Here is a 19,100-nt window from a genome sequence, read left to right on the forward strand (position 1 = left end):
GGTCTCACTCTAATGTAGATGTGTCCTCATCAAAAAGAACAGAGTTTGAAGAGTTCTCCAGTCTTCCTCTGCTTTCCAGTATTTTTGTGGTGTCCTTATTGGTTATGTTTCAAATGTTTTCCTACCCAAAAATGAACCAAACTATCATTGGCCAATGAAAGAAGATCCAAAGCGTTAGGTATGAAGTCTTCCTAACTACAAAATAGGATTTGCTGCTAATGCAAGAAACTTTGGTTCGGTATCTGTGGCTTCTGTGTGGGGTTGTTCTTGATAGTTTTGTACTGGAGGACAATGGAATGATGAACTCCTGCCATTCATATCTTTTTCCATGTCTATAGAAAGAATATGCCCAACCTGTAGACATAGAGGGCCAACAATGAAACCCCCAGCTTTAGATGTGTGTTTGGATAATGAAACAGTTTGAATAGATTTCATTTACTAATATATATATTTGCTCTTAGAATGAAGCAGGCAGATGAGTGGCGACATGTGAAACATGTAAGTAATGTCTTACCATGTGTTTTACTGGTGAACAGGTGCTGCCTGGTTGGAATGTGCTAGTCCCACGCTTACTCCATCGACATTGTGCTCATAACTTGCATTCATGGGCTCTCTTTAATCCTGATCCAGGAATTCTCTCCTCTACTCATTATCTGAGCTCTACCCAATGCAATATTTTATATTTATTTCCTCTTGCAAGCCTCAAGTCCACAAAAATCAGGTTGGATGGAACCTTTTATTAAAGGTTATTTATCAAAGGTCGCGTTTTAGAGTTTTGTGAGTTTTTTTATAGCTCGAATAAACTCACACCTCAAATGTCTTGCGATTTAAGAAAAAGCGTAAATTAGTGAAGTCAGGCTCAACAACCCGAAAACTCGAAATTATTAAGTTTCCGCCAAAAAACAACTAGAATCGCTAGAATTAATCTAGTTTTCAAGCGAAATCCAAACATCATGAAGGCTACAAACATTTTCAGATGGTTGAAGGGACCTCTTCCATTGATTCTACATGACCTGGAAAGGGTTTAGCTGGAGTATTTTCAGGTTTGAGCTATTTCCAGGTTCGGTGTATAATATATCTCGAAAAATTCAAGTTTTTTAAAAACCCGAAAAATATGTTTGTTTTTTTAACCTGAAAATTTGAGTTTTGACTAAAAAAATACCGTACAAAACTCAGGGTAAAATTCAACACGACCTTTTAATAAATAACCCCCCTAAAGTGTCCAACGGCACAGGCATATTGCACCTCTGACTAATATGATGCAGGCAAATGGCTGTATGTCTGTATCTTCCCCATAACTTTATTATTAGCATTTCTATCAGCCCCCCTACCCCAACATGAACTATCATTAGGCACAAGGGGTGATTCTTGGAGTCTAGAGTTGGGGATCTTACAGATTCCCAGTCCAGGATTCATGATGAAGCACAGCAGCCAATATCTGGGGTTTCAGGAACCAAACTATTCAAGTCTAAGTTAGTGGGATAATAGTACGAATCTTACCCAGGGCACATAGGGGTGAAGAAGTCTAGACTGGCCTACTGACCCACAAGCACAAAGGGAAACCGAAAAAATCCCACAAACTGAATATGAATGGTCACACTGCTAAATAGAACCTATAGAAAAGGGGTTAAACTAGAAGAAACCTATTGAACTGTTAAAGGTGGTAGTTTCCCCCAAAAAGGCTTCTAACAGTGCTGCAAAACATGTTGGTGCTCTAAAAATACTTGATAAAAATAATAATATAAGGAATAATTTATTGATACAAGTGCAGTTGAGTGTTTTCAGTGCAAATCATATTTTATTTGCCAAAAATGCTGCTTTTTAACCATAACTCCAGTGTTAATGCATCTATGCTCCAAGTAGCAGCCATCGTCTGTTCTCAGCAGAGGCTGAATGACAACTGCAAGCAGCTAAAGGCTAGTGGTGGATTCTGGGTGTTGTAGTTTAAATAAAGCTGCAGAGGGCTGTTGGTTGGCAGTGTCCGTTACAAATACTTTTACGTCTCTTGCTATGACTTGGGCTCACTGAGAGAAACTATGTATTTGCAAGATAACTCCAAAGATGGCGCATTGTCAAGCCAAGTGGCCTGTAATTACTTGTACAAACGGCAGGGAAAGCAGAGCTCAGTGCCTCACTAGTACAGCTGGCTGAGCCTGGGAAACATTATCCGTCCCGTGTGCAGTTGGGGACACTTCCCGTGACTTTGTCACTGACAGCTGCCTGAACCCTCACTTGTATGAATGCTCTGCAGCTATGCCAGGGCTCTTTCATCTACTGCACTCAGCAGCAATCTCTGCCATTCCCAGCAGCCACCCTGCACTGCTCTGGCCTGCTACTATCAGAGTAGGGACAGAAAGAATCTGCATTGGGCCCTCAGCATCACAGGGGCCCCTTAGGGAAGAGCATATCTCAATTTTTACTCTCCAGCTGTAGGAGAATGGTGGAAGTATCAAGGTAAATCAGGAGGCTGATCATGCAAGAGAGGCTTTCCCAAAGTGTGTATATATATATATATATATATACACATTTTTTTTTTAAGCACAATTGAGATAAAAAGGAAAAACTTCTTTTGGAATTCTGCAAGTATTGTTTGCACAAACAGGCTGTATTACTATAAGTCTGCCACCAGGGGTCAGTATGTGCATTCCCCTGCTGCTTAGCAATACCAGTGAGTGGACCTGTGTTTAGGGCTGATGTCGCATAGGGACAGCTCATTGTTGAGGAACAGTCTATCCTGCTGTGCCCATAAATAGCTACTGGTATTCGCTTTAAGCCTTATACCCCCATATGTAATAAAAGATACTAAGGTTTGCCCAGTGTCGGACTGGGATGCCAGGGGCCCACCAGAAACACTTTAGACCATGGGCCCACTTTCCAAACTATTATTCCTCCTCTCCTCACTCCGCCTGTTTATTCTCCTAGTCTTTAATATTTACTTACTATATTCTTCCATTATTAAACATTCCCCCCCCATAAAGAAATAAGGAATGACCATGAAATAGGCCAAATGTTTACAAACAAGAGGCCCACTGACACCTGGGCCCACCGGGAGTTTTCCTGGTATCCAGGTGGGCCAGTCCGACACTGGGTTTGCCCAGGAGCAGTAACACATATCAACCAATAAGGTGACTGGTAAATTCTACATGCTGATTGGTTACTATGGGTTACTGCTCCTGGGCAAAATAAATTCCTCTTATTGCATAACCCCCATAGTGCCTTTAATCTGGCCTGATGGCCTTCATCTGGTCCTTTATTCACTGCTGTGACCTTGTATGCTCACCAAATATTTTAAAACCACAACCTACCAGGATCTCAGCCTCCCCTGCCCATAATCCCAGCCAGATTGTACCATGTGCCCTCCTACATGTCCTTTAGCAGCTTTGGGTTGCTGAATCAATATTGGAAAACACAAGTCGCGCCTGTTGATCATGGAACATGCAAGGCATTGTGGGTACCAAAGGAGAGAAGGCTACTGCTATATAGTTTCAATGGTACATGTAGTCAGAACCAGCAGTACAGAGAATAACAAAGGGCAGACAGATGCCGCTTTCTATAGCAATTACAATTACCAGTAAAAATAGCCTTTAAATCATCAACAACGTGTAATTTTATTTTGAAAAGTTGCGCAGAATAACCCAAGGCCGTACGTTTTTGCTAAATTTGAAGTAACTCGATATATCAAAAGAATTTCTTTCCCTTTAATCCCTCTGCAGTAAAGAAGTTACTAAATGAGAAATGCACTGGAGCGTGACCAGTATTAGGGGGGAACCCTCAGAGGAAAATTCCTGTGTTCGCTCTTCCTAAATATATACACACACACGTACCTCTCAATACAACAGACCACCCAGGTGGGAACTGTGATGTCATGTCCATCTCTTTGCTGTCATTGGTCAGCCAGAGACATGCGATACCTTCTCCAGTCTATTGTTTTTTTGTTATCACTCTGGAAGTAGTGAGAGCTGCATTACTGTTCTAAGCTGGTAAAACCCTATTTGGTCTGTTCCATTGGCACAATCATGGTTTAGACATTGTGGGTCAAATAGGGCTGATTTGATAGTTTGGCCTGGTAGGCTATGGATTTGATAGTTTGGCCTGGTAGGCTATGGACTTGGCCAAGTTGGCAGGTAATATTGCCTCCCAATACAGGCAGCTTAAAACAGAACCAGAGTTTAAACACCCAAAAACCCTTCCCGAGAGCCACCAAACTGGCCTAGTTAAACAAGAGGCAGGAAGATAAAGGTGAACCCCTAAAAGGAGAAGTTATGGGGATTTAGGCTGAGCCCCCATCTTTTCTTACCACCACTGCTCCAAATTTCAGATTTGGGAACCAGTGACCTATAGGGTCAGTCGAGCAAATGTCACCAATACCAACACTTTCCCAGCAACCCTTGGGTGTCAGGTTCTTGGGTGGACCCTCAAGAGGAGCGTTCTGACACTGGGCAAGGTACCAACCAATCAAAGTAAGAGTGAGCGAGACGATGACCGTTTTTTAAGTCAAAGGCTGTCGTGCCTTATTTAATGGGCAACTCAATACAAATGTGAAATGTAGCTGCAGGACAGAAATATAAAATGTCATGCAAATTATTAAAACCCATACAATGGGGATAAGTCTTTGCCTTCTCCATGACTCCAGCCAATGACATACCAAGGCCTTTCAAACGAAAACTTGTGGCTACCGCCTGTTGCTTTTCATTTTCCACCATCTCTTTTTTCCACTTGCCAAACCATGACCTTCCCGTTAGCTGTCTCCAACACGGCTTGTCCGTAGGGCACTGTCATTAGGGGAGAGGGCTTCTGTACAATAAATGTCTTTAAATAAGGACTTCCATTGTGTTTTCCGCTTCTGGGAAGTCGTTCTTGTGGGCAGTGTTGGCGGCTCGTCCCCTGTGATCGGGAGTCTTTCCAAGAACAGGGGAATTATCTGGGAGAAATCAACAATATGAGAAGATCATTAGACTATTTCCCATATCTGTACTAGATAGTCCTGAGCAATTAATAAGCTTCATCCAACCAAAATGACATTTATAGAGGGCAACTTTTTTGGTTTAAGCCCCCTTGGAGAAAACATTGATTCCAAGAATACCTAAAACAGAAGATTATTCACCACATATATCACCATAAGATCTTCAAGCCTGAAAGTGGCTTCCAGGCTGAGAACCCCCCACTGCCACTGCTCCATGTCACCCCCAGGGCAACCAGCCCCACAGTTTGGGAACCAAGGATCTAGGGCAATGGGATGAAAGCTGAGCTTTCAGGGGTATCTAAAAGAACACTAGGAATTATTCCCGAATCTCATTTTAGGTGGCCTTCAGGTTGAGCATCCCCCCACCTCTTCTGCTCCATGTCACCATACAGGGGCAGCCCCACAGTTTGGGGACTACTAACCTAGGGCAATGGGATGAACATTTCCACACCAATTTCTTATTTCTTAGAGCCGTCAATACAGACCTCCACATTATCTTTGGAACTGGTGCAAAAAGTCCATGATGGGCTCCTGACAATGGCTTCCTTCCCGTCCCTCTTCAGTCCAAGAAAAAATATAATAAATGCTATAACCTCAAGCAAAGTGGGTCCATAACATTTCTAGGGCCCAGTGGCAAATCTGAGCACTTCCTATTGCCAAACTGACAATGATTTCCCGACTGCTATAGTGTTCCCTGCCCAGTTTGTCTCATCATGGTAGTGCCAACGTTTTGTTCTACCACTGGGTTTTTCAGATAAAGTTACCCCACTCAGGAATTATTTAACTTTCACCATGTAGTACCCCTCTTTGCCAGTCACCTGCCCAAACAAAGCTATATGGAGAGAGCAGCCTTGGTAACATTAATGAAGCCTACTCTCTTCATTTCTACATGGATTCCACTCTTGCCATTTCCACGCTTACCTGGCTTCTCATATGCTTTGTTGGCAGTGTGCCGTAGCAAGGGGCTGCTTGAGGGAGTCATGTTTATCCGACCCCTGCCTGGGAACGAAGCAGTGTTTGGCCAAAACAGCTCAGGGTTCTTGTCCGTCTGGGTGCTGTTGTCTTTGCTGCCTGTTTTGGCATGTGATGCGGTCACTGGTGGTGTTGGGGGAGGCATAAACAAAGATGGCAGGGGAAGCAGCAAGGAAGGAGATGGGATTTCACGGTGGTCCTTGCCCTGATGCAGACCTACAAATGAGAAATAGATAGATCAAGATACACAATATAGGTAAGGTGAGGGCTAGCTTTATAACCAGATGCATTATGAGTTGGCACACACCGGTTGCATAGTAACCGCAATAAGCCAATTTAGGAGATTGTTGCTGCCAATGCTTTAATACAGAAGAAAAAATGTCCTTAATGAGGGGTAGTCTAATTTGGCACAGGGCAATAGAGTTCCAGGATTTTGCCCCAGTTCCCAGAACTTATATGATACTGCCAAGGACACCTATGACTAAGTACCGGAGGGTAGAAACGTGTAGGGTGGGTTATATGGGGTTAGTATGTACTATTTTTAATAAAAATGTTAACTTTTTACAATTAGTAGTTCACGGGATATTTTTGTTAAATAAATACGTGCCAATGCTTTGCCTTTGCCATCTGACCAGGCACCCACTGACATAAGAACTCGATTGTACTGCTCCAAAAGAACCACAGAGGCAAAATACAGTACATATTGGTGGAATACAAAAGCAATGGAGCTTGACCTGCAGTAACTATCATGGTAGATGCATTCTTCTCTACTGTTAGGAAGCCAAGTAGTTATCAACAGGCCTATCATTGATATAACTGGCAGTGGAGTAGCCAAGCAACCAGCAACGTCTACAGAGGCTTTTCATTTTCTATAACCTAGTGAATTACTACTAGTCTAGCCAAGACTCAACTACTATGAGGGCTTCAGGAGTAACATCTAAGGGGGCAACAAGCAATGAGGTGCTCGAGAGCCAATAATCAAGGGTAAGATTTCTAACCAACAATAAGGTTGAGGAGCTTACCTATACTTCCCTTGCGGCCTTTCTCTTCCTTCTTCTCCTCGGCCGCCTGATTGCTGCTCAGCGATGTCTGCCTCGAATGGACTCCGGTACTTGCGGTCGCCAGAGTCACTGCGGCTATGGAAGGTACGGAGCGGGCCGGGCGTAAACTGGAGCTGTCATTTTTCGCCGGATCCTTCCGTGAGCGCTGATGGAGCACTTTAATCATAGCATCCTGCTCAATTATTTTCGCATGCAGATTTTTGATCCTGTCGGAAGGAAATTCAGCCCGATAAATTATATAATTAGGATATGATATAGCTGCTTTCAGTGTTCATGGAAGCAAAGAGTTTGAAAGCAAATGAAGAGCAATTGCCCCATCATTTTTATATAAGGGGAACAGCATATATATATATATATATATATATATATATATATATATATATATATATATATATTATAATATTATATATATATATATATATATATATATATATATATATATATATATTATAATATTATTATTAACATGGATTTTTAGGGTGCTGTCATATTTGGCAGCGATATATTTATATATATATATATATGTATATATATATATTTATATATATATGTATATATATATATATATATATATATATATATATACAATACTTGAGAATTCTTAGGAGAAAACAATCATCTGAGATATTAGCAGTTTTATACTGCTGATACCAGGCTTTTGGCTAAGTAGTTCTCTTTTAGAGCTGCTGTGTTAGCATTTCTATCTGACTGGGCATAGAAAATTGAGCATAGGGTTGCTTATACAGCAGCTCTGAAAAGAGAGCTACTAATCAAAAAGCCTGATATTGGTAGTATAAAACTGCTAACATTTAGAAACCACTGAAGATATGAATTAATAATTAATATTACATTGCTATTGGTGTTTGGATTCTGCTTAAGGACGCACAGGCAAAACTAATAACTATTAAGGGCTGGAGTGCTACTAAAACACCAATAGGTAGAAATGCTGAACAGTATTGATAGGTGCTAATCGCTGCACCCACTAAAGGTCTCCCATAGTGCATATTCAACTTTGCGGTGTTAGTTCCTTATCGTGATCACAGTGTGTCAATAAGCTTATAAAAATGGCAGTGTACAAATCTGCTTTAGCCCAGTAGCCAAAAACAACCAATAAGCAATAAGCTTTATTCTCTCTAGGGCAGTTAGAATAAAGAAAGGGAATACCTGACTGGTTGCTATAGATCACTGCATGGAATGAATTGGCAACATTTACCACAGCTGTATAATTCTATACAGGGACTGCATATAGAAATCAGACCTCATACCAAGCATGGCCTACTTGCTTTCCTCCAGCCATTGTGGAACTACAACTCCCAGAATCTCATCAGCTGCAGGTCAGACATTATAATGTTAAACACCGGAATCAGTTTTTGCAGAGGATGCTGGGAACTGCAGGTGCTTTATATATAGACACACACATATATATACGAGTATGAAAATAGCTTCGCTACTGGAAATCCTCCGTACGGAATGCTTAACTCCCGGAATATGTGCTGGCGTGTAGCTACAGTATCCGCTGTCACACAGCATCCGCTATTTAAAGGTCAGGCACCAAACATATTTGCTGGTAAAGGTATGCGGCCTGTTCCCATGCTGAATGCTGGGTGGGAAGATATGAAATATTAATTAGGTTTATCTTGTTCATTGCAGGCTGGAATTCCCGGAAAAGAAACATGTTTTTTGGTTGGTTTGGATGCTGAGTTTAAAGGGGAACTATCTCAAAAATGAAAATTTAATATAAGCTTCATCATACTGAAATAAGAAACTTTCTAAATACAATAATGTATGTATTCTGTATTGTTTCTGAAATAATCAAGTTTATTATCACTACTCCTCTCTCAGCATCTGTTTCTCTTCATTCTCTCTTCATGCAGCAGTTGGGTGTCAGATATTCATTGACAGTTAGATGCAATATATCTTATAGGGGGGGGGCTCCTTTCCTAGCAGATGTATTAGAGTTCACTCAAATAACTTCCAGTACAAACAAAATCTAACAAAATAACTGCCTTTTGCACAAATCCTACATGTAGAGAGACATGATGTCTGGTGAGTTTAATAGAGTGAGCTCTAATACATCTTCTAGGCAAAAGGAGCCCCCCTATAAGATATATTGGATCTAACTGTCAATGAATATCTGACACCCAACTGCTGCATGAAGACAGAATGAAGAGAAACAGATGCTGAGAGAGGGATAGTGATAATAAACTTGATTATTTCAGAAACAACACAAAATATTTAACTGATTGTCTTTAGAACATTTCTTATTTCAGTATGATGAAGCTTATATTAAATTTTCATTTTCGCGACAGTTCCCCTTTAATCACCCCCTGCCTCCATGTAACAGAATATCCTGTAAGATTAATATTCCTCTCAGCAACTTCCCACTAGATATTAATCCTTATGAAGGACCAGGTGCTGTTACTTCAAGAGGAGGAGGAGGGTATTGAGAGGGCAAAGGCCGGGATGAAGTGATAATTTTGGAAGCCTGGGTGTTTGTTGAGCAGCTATTACTTGCCTGGTGCAATGTGGCTGCACTTGAGTATTGTATATCTAGAATGACTACCATAAAGCAAGGCAGAACTGCTGTTATCTGCCTGAAAGACAATCACTGTGTCCCAGGCACTACATTCCCCAGAAAACTATAATTTTAAACAATATTATTTATATTATATAAAAAATATATATTTTTCTTTTTATAGTTTTTTTTAATTATTTGCCTTCTTCTTCTGACTCCTTCCAACTTTTGCTGGTTTTGCTTCCAATAAAGATTAATTATATCTTAGTTGGGATCAAGTACAAGCTACTGTTTTATTATTACAGAAAAAGGGAAATCATTTTTAAAAATTTGGATTATTTGGATAAAATTGGGTCTATGGGAGATGGCCTTCCCGTAATTCAGAACTTTCTGGATAACGGGTTTTCCGATAATGGATTCCATACCTGTACTCATCTTCCTATTCAGGCCTCTGCTATTCATATTCCAGTATTCAAATCAATGCATGGTTGCTAGGGTAATTTGGACCCTAGCAACCAGACAGCTGAAACCTCAAACTGGAGAGCTGCTGAATAAAAAGCTAAATAACTCAAAAACCACAAATAAGAAAAAATGAAAACCAATTGCAAATTGTCTCAGAATAGCATCCTCTACATCATACCAAAAGTTAATTTAAGGGTGAACAAACTCTAGCAAAAATGAATTTCTAAAAAAAAAAAAGCAGCATTTGCTAGTCGGTGCCATTTTCCCCCATTCACTGCGCGGAGGTTTATTTGTAGTTCATCAGGAAAATTCAATAAAGTCAGTCATTTGATACATGAGCTGAGCAGTTCCCTCGCCTCTCGATGAAGTCATTTGTTTAGTCATTACAGGAACACTGGGAGCCAATTACACTCCATTAGCCACTTTTTCAGGCTGCCCGAGGGGGGCTGGGAGAGGTACAGGGCTTAGCAGGGGCTCATACTGTACTGTACAGAGAGATGCAGGAAAGTGCCAGTTCTAGGACACAACCTTGTATCCAACCATAACATGAACCTTAAAATCAACTTTTAGTAAGTTATAGAATGGCTCATTCTAAGCAACTTCTCAGTTGGTCTTCATTTTTGTCTTTTATTTATAGTTTTTGATTTATTTGCCTTCTTCTTCTGACTCTTTCCAGCTTTCAAATGTGGGTTGCTGACCCCATCTAAAAACAAATGCTCTGTAAGGCTACAAATGTATTGTTATTGCTACTTTTTATTCCTCATCTTTCTATTCAGGCCTCTCTTATCCATTATCCAGTCTCTAATTCAAATCAATGCATGGTTGCTAGGATAATTTGGACCCTAGCAACCAGATTATTGAAATTGCAAACCAGAGAGCTGCTGAATAAAAAGCTAAATAAACTACAAATAATACAACATGAAGACCAATTGCAAATTGTCTCAGAATATCACTCTCTTCATCATACTAAAAGTTAATTTAAAGGTAACCAACCCCTTCAATGAATGCTTTAGGAATATGGATATATATCCAGGGACAGCTGGACCTTACGTGTGCTCCATATCTTGGAATTTCCGGTTGGCCTGAATGATCTCTTCTTCCTCCTGCCACGTCCGCACCTCCAGTGAACTATCATTGTGGCTGCCGCTCCGTGAGTGGTTTATAATGGTCGTGTCCCTGGAATAAAGGGGTATAAAGGTTTGGTAGGATATAATAGGTCCAGAGTAAAAGGGGTTGGACAGCACCAATGGACCCTCTTATAATGGCAGCCATGAATGGTGTAGGGAGCTGGTTGGGTTCCTGAAAATACATTAGGCAAAACTGTTAAAGGGGTTGTTCACCTTCTAACACTTTTTTCAGTTTAGTTGTTTTCAGATTGTTCACCAGAAATAATGACTTTTTCCAATTACTTTCTATTTGTGACCATTTTTCTAAAGTTGAAGTGAAAAGTTAAATTTTTCACCTTCTAAGGGCAGGGGCACACAGGCAGATTAGGGGAGATTTTGTTGCCTGGCGACTAATCGCCTCTTATTTGGGGCGACAATCTCCCCGAAATGCCTTCCCCCTGCCTGCCGCCTGCTATAATGCGAAAATGTCAGCGCAGTGGCACTCATGGCGCTTCGAATTCCGAAGTTGCCTCACGAGGAAACTTCGCGCGACTTCGGAAATCGAAGTGCCACAAGTGCATTGGCGCAGGTGATTTTTCATTTTAGCAGACGGATGGCAGGGGGAAGGCATTTCGGGGAGATTGTCGCCCCAAAGAAGAGGCCATTAGTCGCCAGGCGACTAAATTTACACGAATCTGCCCGTGTGCCCCTGCCCTAAAGCAGCTCTGGGAGGGGGGGGGTCACCGACTTGTTAACCGTTCTAAATTGATACATTTACTTGATCCATTTCTTATCTTTGTCCCTGCTGAGCAGAATCCCAGAGTGTCATTAAAAGCAGCTGTAGAATTGATACAATAGTTGCTAATACTCCAGAGATGCTGCTGAGAAATGGATCAACTAAATGAAGCAAATTGTAACAGTTCCCCTTTAAACTTACATTTTGGGAGTAGGGTAAAAATAAAAGATGGAATGTAATTGAAAAAAGTCTTTGTTTATGGTGAGCAATCTGAAAACAACTGCACTGAAAAAAGTGTAGTGAAGGTGAACAACCCATTTAAAGGGCACCTACTATGTTTGCGGCAAAACTGGGCCTACTGAGTGAGTATCCTGCTAGCCAACAGCAGGCTCATGAGGGTGACTTTTATTGTGTTCCCCCATTTCCAAAACCCATAAGTGATCAGTATAAAACCATATGCCTCCCGTGTCTTTTACCTGTGAGCAGCTGCTGTGGCTGCGGCATCCATAGCGAAATGTCTCATGGCGCTCTCCTCCAAATACTTCTGCTCCCACTTAGTCATATCAGCTTCCAGGGCTAAGATAGTCTCTTCCTTCTTGTGCAGCAGATCCATCAGCATGGGGGCATTGTACTCTGGGCTGCCGGATGTCTGACAGTTTGTCTGCCGCTGATACGGGAGAGGGGAAGTAGTCCAAAGGAATTTAGTTAAAATTTGAATTTGAGTAAAAACGCCATCTTTTTGTTCTGAATTTTAGAGTTATCCCGCTTCCATAAAATAAATTTTATCACAATTAAACCAGCTATGCTGCCAAGAGGCCCGCAAAACCGAAATTAGCACCCTAATTAGATTTATTCAGAATTGGCCTCTTTATTTCAATCAAGTGGATCCTAAAATTGTTACAGATTTAACTAATTTAATTTTTGAGCAATATTTGTGGCTCTGTTTCATCATAAAACTTTTTAATTCCACCATGTGAGGTTTTATGTTTAATATTATTTAATATTCATTTATGGGTCTATTGGCTCATTTTTCTTTTTATTGTAGTTATCGTGGTTATATTTACAGGTATATATATATTAATTATACTGTATATTCTAGTGATGTGATCTGCATAGCATATGTATTTATGTAATCTTATTGTGCTTAACATGATCTGTTAAAACATAAATTCTTGTATGCATTGGAAAACCCAATAAAAATGATGAAAACTAATTAAGATAGAGCAGCAAGCAAGCCCTGGCTGCCCAAAAACCTGGGCTTTATGAGCCAAGATTGGGGAGCTGCTGTGGACAACTTACTGTTATAGGGCTGCTGCACCTTCAGTAAATAAAATATGCTTAGGTTTTCCTTTAAACGGGTGATTCACCTTTAAATTAACTTTAAGGGGGTTATTAATGAAATTCCAAAATTTGCGTTTTTTTCCACTAGAAAACTCCAATTTTTTAGTTATATTTTGGGTTTTTTTTGAGGAAAAAAAACCTCAAATTTTTCGAGAGTTATTATATTGCGATGCTGCAAAAAAAAACGAATATGAAAATTCGCCATCTCAGACCTGTCGAGGTCCTGTATAAGCAACTTTCTCAATGTGAAGTTTTTCTGAGTTTTCCGGCTAAATCCCCAAAAATTCCAAGGGATTCGGGAAAAGAAGCCAAAAAATTTGAGCAATTTGTGAAAGTGAGTTTTCGTTCCATTTTATCAAATTTTTCCATGATCCGATTTCTATTAATAAATAAGCTAAAAAAGGGCAAGGGAGTTTGGTCGTGGTTTTTATTAATTCAGATTTTAGTAAATAACCCCCTTAGTATGTTACAGAATGCCAAATTCTAAGCAAATGATCAATTGGCCTTCATTTATTCTTTTTTGTATATTTTTTTTAAATTATTCTTCTGAAATATTCCAGCTCTCAGACTGGGGTCACTGACCGCATCTAAAAAAATTCACATGCTCTGTAAGGCTACAAATTAATAGTTATCGATATTTTTTATTACTCATCTTTCTATTCGAGCCTCTCCCATTCTTATTCCAGTCTCTTATTCAAATCAGAGCATGGTTGCTAGGGGAATATGGAGCTGCTGAACAAAAAGCTAAAAAACTCAAAAACCACAAATAAAAAATTAAGACCAATTGCAAATTGTCTAAGAATACAACTCTCTACATCATACTTAAAGTTCATTTAAAGGTGAACTACCCCTTTAAAAAAAGTTTGGTGTATCCAGTATACGGAACCAGCATAACACCGCTTGGGTAGAGGAGAAACAACAGACTTTCAGATGCAGCTTCATTTGACTAATAGCTCCATTCCCAAATCCTTAGCTTGCTACAGATTATTTCCTTCTAAATATAACTGCACTGTGGTTGCCATAGAAACCCAGTTATTCCTCAGCACTTAATGTTGGTTTTAGGTTACGCTTAACATCTCTACTCCCCCCTTTTTTTCTCTCTGAAAAGCAGAATTTTTTGGCATGGGCTGTACCAAGACCTATCGAGATTATCCCCAGTACAGAAATCAGTTTAGGGACTGTAAAAATATATCAACTGTCATTCCAACTTCAGATTTCTGTCTGTCCAACTCTTGACTGCTCATATTTATATCTGCAATTACTGTATGGATTTGGCGCAGACCTTATTAGGGATTTTTTAGATTGTAAGCTCTTTTGGGCAGGGCCCTCATTGCCTTTTGTATCGGTTACTGGTCTCTATGTATGTCATTCTGTATTTTCTTTGTATAAACTCATTTATGGTACAGCGCTGCGGAATATGTTGGCACTCTAAAAATACATGTTTAGAATAATAATTTTGTAGTTTTTTTTTTCCCACTTTAAACCCTGCCTGAATGGCCGCAGGTTTGTGCCCTCTGATTCTGAGCACCCAGCCTCCTGAATACAGCGCTGCCTGCATTTTAGCTGGGGAGACACCTACAGATCCCCTAAACTGCTCATCATTCCGATTCCTAAGCCTGGGAGAAGCAAAGGACATTGGGGCAGGGCAGCCAGACCCAGAGAAGAAGATCTGCCTGAATGAGAAACCCTTAGTGCTCTTGAACTTCTTCCCCAGGTCTCCATAACTGACCCCCTACAGCCAGGGGAGTATTTACCTACGACCCCCTGCTGCCGGATGTTTCCTATTAAATCTTGCAGCAGAGGTGGAGGATAGAGCTCCATCTAACGTAGCACCGTGAAGTCACATGCATGTGCGGTACGTTGTGATGTCATATCCTCTGATGTCACGCGGGGACGCTTGCAGGTGCGGTGCCTAGGGCAGCACTGGGCCTGAATATGCTATTGCCTTTGAACAGATTCACTAACTTAAAAACTGCTGACTTGTCCCCTCCAGACCATGCAGTTTATTAACACACATATATAGGAGGCCATCCTGCTGGAACATTATCTGGCAGATATCTACTCAGTGGGTTAGAAAAATCCTGATGGCCAAACACCAAATCTGCAAAAGTCTCTCTCTGCCTTTTTATCATCCAATCGTTGGCCCAGGAGCTTAATATTCAGATCCAGGCACATGAGAGGCCAAATCAGAAAAAAATAATTCACTTGCCAAATGAGCAGATAAGGTCAGCTTAACACTTTGCTTTGATATACCTTTTAAACTGTCACCTCAAATAATATATGTAGGGGTACATCTGCTACATGACTAACAATCCGAAGCCACCAATCAGCAGGCAGCTGTGTGAAAACAACCAAGTGGTGGGCTGCTGTGGGTTACTAGAAGTGGGCACATTACTGATACAATGTTATATACTCCTACAATATAATTCTGGCATTTGGCATAAGCCAACTGCCAGCTGCAGTGCCAGGGAATCTATGGCTCATGGGCAAGACCTAAGGTACCTTCCCCAATATATAATAATGTTATATACTCCTACGATATAATGTTGGCAGTTGGCATGAGCTGCAGTGCCAGGGAATCTATGGCTCATGGGTGAGACCTAACAATAGTTATAGGCAGGAAAGCCCCATCATGACATGGATATACAGAGAATCCAAGTACCTGCTGCATCCTTAGCGACTCCAACTCTCTCTCTAGCCGGGTACGAAGTCGCATCTCCAGTTGTTCTCGCTTCTCCCCCGCAGCCTGTAGCTGGGTCAGCGCTTGCTGCAGTTTTTCCACCTCTTCTACATAAACTTGTTTCTTGCGTAGCTAAGGACACAAACAAAGGAAGTGAAGCCCATTGTTGGTGAATATGGAATATCCTGATGGAGCCGGGCATGGCTAGCAATTCACAGACCCCCAGTGGTCTTTAACGGCCATTAGTCAGCTTCAACCACTAAAGATAAAGGAACATTCTCCTGGGCATTATTTATACTTTCCCATGGCATTGGTTCAACTTTCCCCCAATGGGTGCATATATAGGAAAACTGATGTATTGGTGATCCAAGAATATCTAGAACAGCAAATAAATATTAACTACAAATTTCAGCCTGACTTTCAAGCTGGGTTTTCAGCAAATGTCTCCTTAATTCTCACACTATGTCCCCTTAGTGTTCAACTTTACGTTAACTTTTAATATTCTGTAGAATGACCTATTCTTAGCAACTTTGCAGTTGGTTTTCATTGTTTATATTCTATAAATAATTTACCTTCCAAATCTCGTTGCAGCTTTCAAATAGGGGTCACTGACCCCGGCAGCAAAAACGGTTGCTCTGTGAGGCAACAAAGTTGTTGTTATTGCTACCCTTTATTGTTTATCTTTCTATTGAGGTCCTCTCATAGTCAAAATCCTGTCTCTCGTTCAAACCACTGCCTGGTTGCTAGAAATAAAAACCCTAGCAACCAGAAAACAGCTGAAATACCAAACTTGAAAGCTGCTGAGCAGAAAGCTAAATAACAGAAATCTATAAACCATGACAACCAATTGCAAATTGTCTTAGGATATCAATGTCTACATCATACTAAATTTAAATTTAAAGGTGAAGTATCATTCCTTACAATTTATATGGGTATATTATATATTTATATCTGTCGGCAGGCTGCAACAACACGTCTGTTGGATGAAGCACTCACCATAGATTTTATTTATCACTACTATTAAAGGGATTAAAGGGGTTGAAGGATCGCCTTTGAATTAACCTTTGTAGAGAGTGATGTTCTGAGACAATTTGCAATTGGTTTTTATTTTTTATTATTTGTGTTTTTTGAGTTATTTAGCTTTTTATTCAGCAGCTCTCCAGTTTGCAATTTCAGCAATCTGGTTGCTAGGGTCCAAATTCCCCTAGCAACCATGCATTGATTTGAATAAGACGCTGGAATATGAATAGGAGAGGCCTGAATAGAAAGGCGAGTAATAAAAAGTAGCAATAACAATACATTTGCTTTATGGAACAGTTGTTTTTTAGATGGTGTCAGTGACCCCCACTTGAAAGCTGGAAAGAGTTGGGATAAAAAGGCAAATAATTCAAAACCTATAAAAAATAAATAATGAAGGCCAATTGAAAAGTTGCTTAGAATTAACCATTCTGTAACATACTAAAAGTTAACTTTAAGGAGAACTAAATCCTAACTAAAGAAGTAGTTAGAAATGTTGTACATGATGTTTTGTGCTTCTGTACCAGCCCAAGGCAACCACAGCCCTTTAGCAGTAAAGATCTGTGTCTCCAAAGATGCCCCAGTAGCTCCCCGTCTTCTTTTCTGCTGATTCACTGCACATGCTCTGTGCTGCTGTCACTTACTGAGCTTAGGGACCCACTCACAATATACAGTACACATAGAATAGAAATGTCACAATATGAGGCTGATTAGTAATTAATACAGATAATTACTACATGGCAGCACAGAAACCAGTGCAATTAGCATCAGAATTTAATAATCAGCAAACCTGTAGCATCAGCTTATATTACAGGGGAAGCTCATTTTCTGCTGGATAATTAGTGACGAGCCCTAAGCTTAGATTCTCAACAGCTGCTCAGAGCCCACTGAGCATGTGAGTGTCACAGACACTTTCCAAGATGGTGACCCCCTGGATCATTGCTGCTATTGACAAGCTGACACTTTAGGCTGGTGCAAGAAGTTCAGCATATAAAATATGCCATTTTTAACCATATTCACTTTTAGGGTTTTTTTTCTCATTTAAATGTGAACCACCTCTTTAAATGCTTAGTGGCGACAAGCAATATGGCAACGCCCATTTATACAAATGGTTCTTGTAGGTGTCCCACATTGTGTAGAAGAGATAACAGCGCTGCTGTAGCACCAACAATAATCCCAAGGTCACTTTATTATGAAGGGAAGTGAAGTTTTTAAAGTGATACTGTCATAGGAAAAAAAAATTTTTTCAAAATGAATCAGTTAATAGTGCTGCTCCAGCAGAATTCTGCACGGAAATCCATTTCTCAAAATAGTATACAGATTTTTTTTTATATTCAATTTTGAAATCTGACATGGGGCTAGACATATTGTCAATTTCCCAGCTGCCCCAAGTCATGTGACTTGTGCTCTGATAAACTTCAATCACTCTTTACTGCTGTACTGCAAGTTGGAGTGATATCACCCCCTCCCTTTTCCCCCCCAGCAGCCAAACAACAGAACAATCGGAAGGTAACCAGATAGCAGCTCTCTAACAAAAGATAACAGCTGCCTGGTAGATCTAAGAACAACACTCAATAGTAAAAACCCATGTCCTACTGAGACACATTCAGTTACATTGAGAAGGAAAAACAGCAGCCTGCCAAAAAGCATTTCTCTCCTGAAGTGCAGGCACAAGTCACATGACATGGGGTAGCTGGGAAATTGATAAAATGTCTAGCCCCATGTCAGATTTCAAAATTGAATATAAAAAAATCTGTTTGCTCTTTTGATAAATGGATTTCAGTGCAGAATTCTGCTGGAGTAGCACTATTAACTGGTGCATTTTGAAAAAATTTTTTTTCCCATGACAGTATCCCTTTAAGCTTTCAGCAGTTGAACATGACCAGTCTCACCTCCTCTTCCAGTTTGATCACCTTGGCCTGGGCATTATTCAGAGCCTGGTCTAGGATTTCAATGTGTCTCCTCTGATCCTCGCTAGTTGTCCGCAGAGCTGCCAATTCCCTCTCCAGCCTTTCCTTTTCCTTGAAGTGCTCTTTGTCTAGAAAGGAAAAGAAATTAAGAACACAAGTCGCTCTATCGGAACGTCTCATGGAATCTGGGAATGCGGCCAGCTCACCTCTGGCTCCCAGTGGAGAAAAGAAAACAGCGAAGCAGCAGATGTGAAGGTGACTACAGAACCTCTCTGTTTCACGACCCCAGACTCTGCTGAGCGTCAGCAATAACCAGCGCTCGGCCCTTTGTTTTATT

The 19,100-nt window shown here is 40.5% G+C and overlaps 1 protein-coding gene across 3 annotated transcripts in view; it reads right to left on the reverse strand.

Annotated features, from left to right (window-relative positions):
* Positions 1-4,485: 4,485 nt before the first annotated feature.
* amotl1.L (angiomotin like 1 L homeolog) overlaps positions 4,486-19,100 on the reverse strand; it is a 79,097-nt gene continuing 64,482 nt past the window's right edge. For all 3 annotated transcript variants that reach the window (XM_018244691.2, NM_001127867.1, XM_041580787.1), the window contains 7 exon segments: positions 18,746-18,891; positions 15,819-15,968; positions 12,292-12,482; positions 11,024-11,149; positions 6,958-7,202; positions 5,885-6,151; positions 4,486-4,921 (listed from right to left, as the gene is read on the reverse strand). In XM_018244691.2, the coding sequence (XP_018100180.1) occupies positions 4,812-4,921; positions 5,885-6,151; positions 6,958-7,202; positions 11,024-11,149; positions 12,292-12,482; positions 15,819-15,968; positions 18,746-18,891 (1,235 nt within the window). In that variant the 3' untranslated portion in view covers positions 4,486-4,811.

Source organism: Xenopus laevis, chromosome 2L (genome assembly GCF_017654675.1).
Source record: "Xenopus laevis strain J_2021 chromosome 2L, Xenopus_laevis_v10.1, whole genome shotgun sequence".
In the NCBI taxonomy this organism is placed as follows: Eukaryota; Metazoa; Chordata; class Amphibia; order Anura; family Pipidae; genus Xenopus; species Xenopus laevis.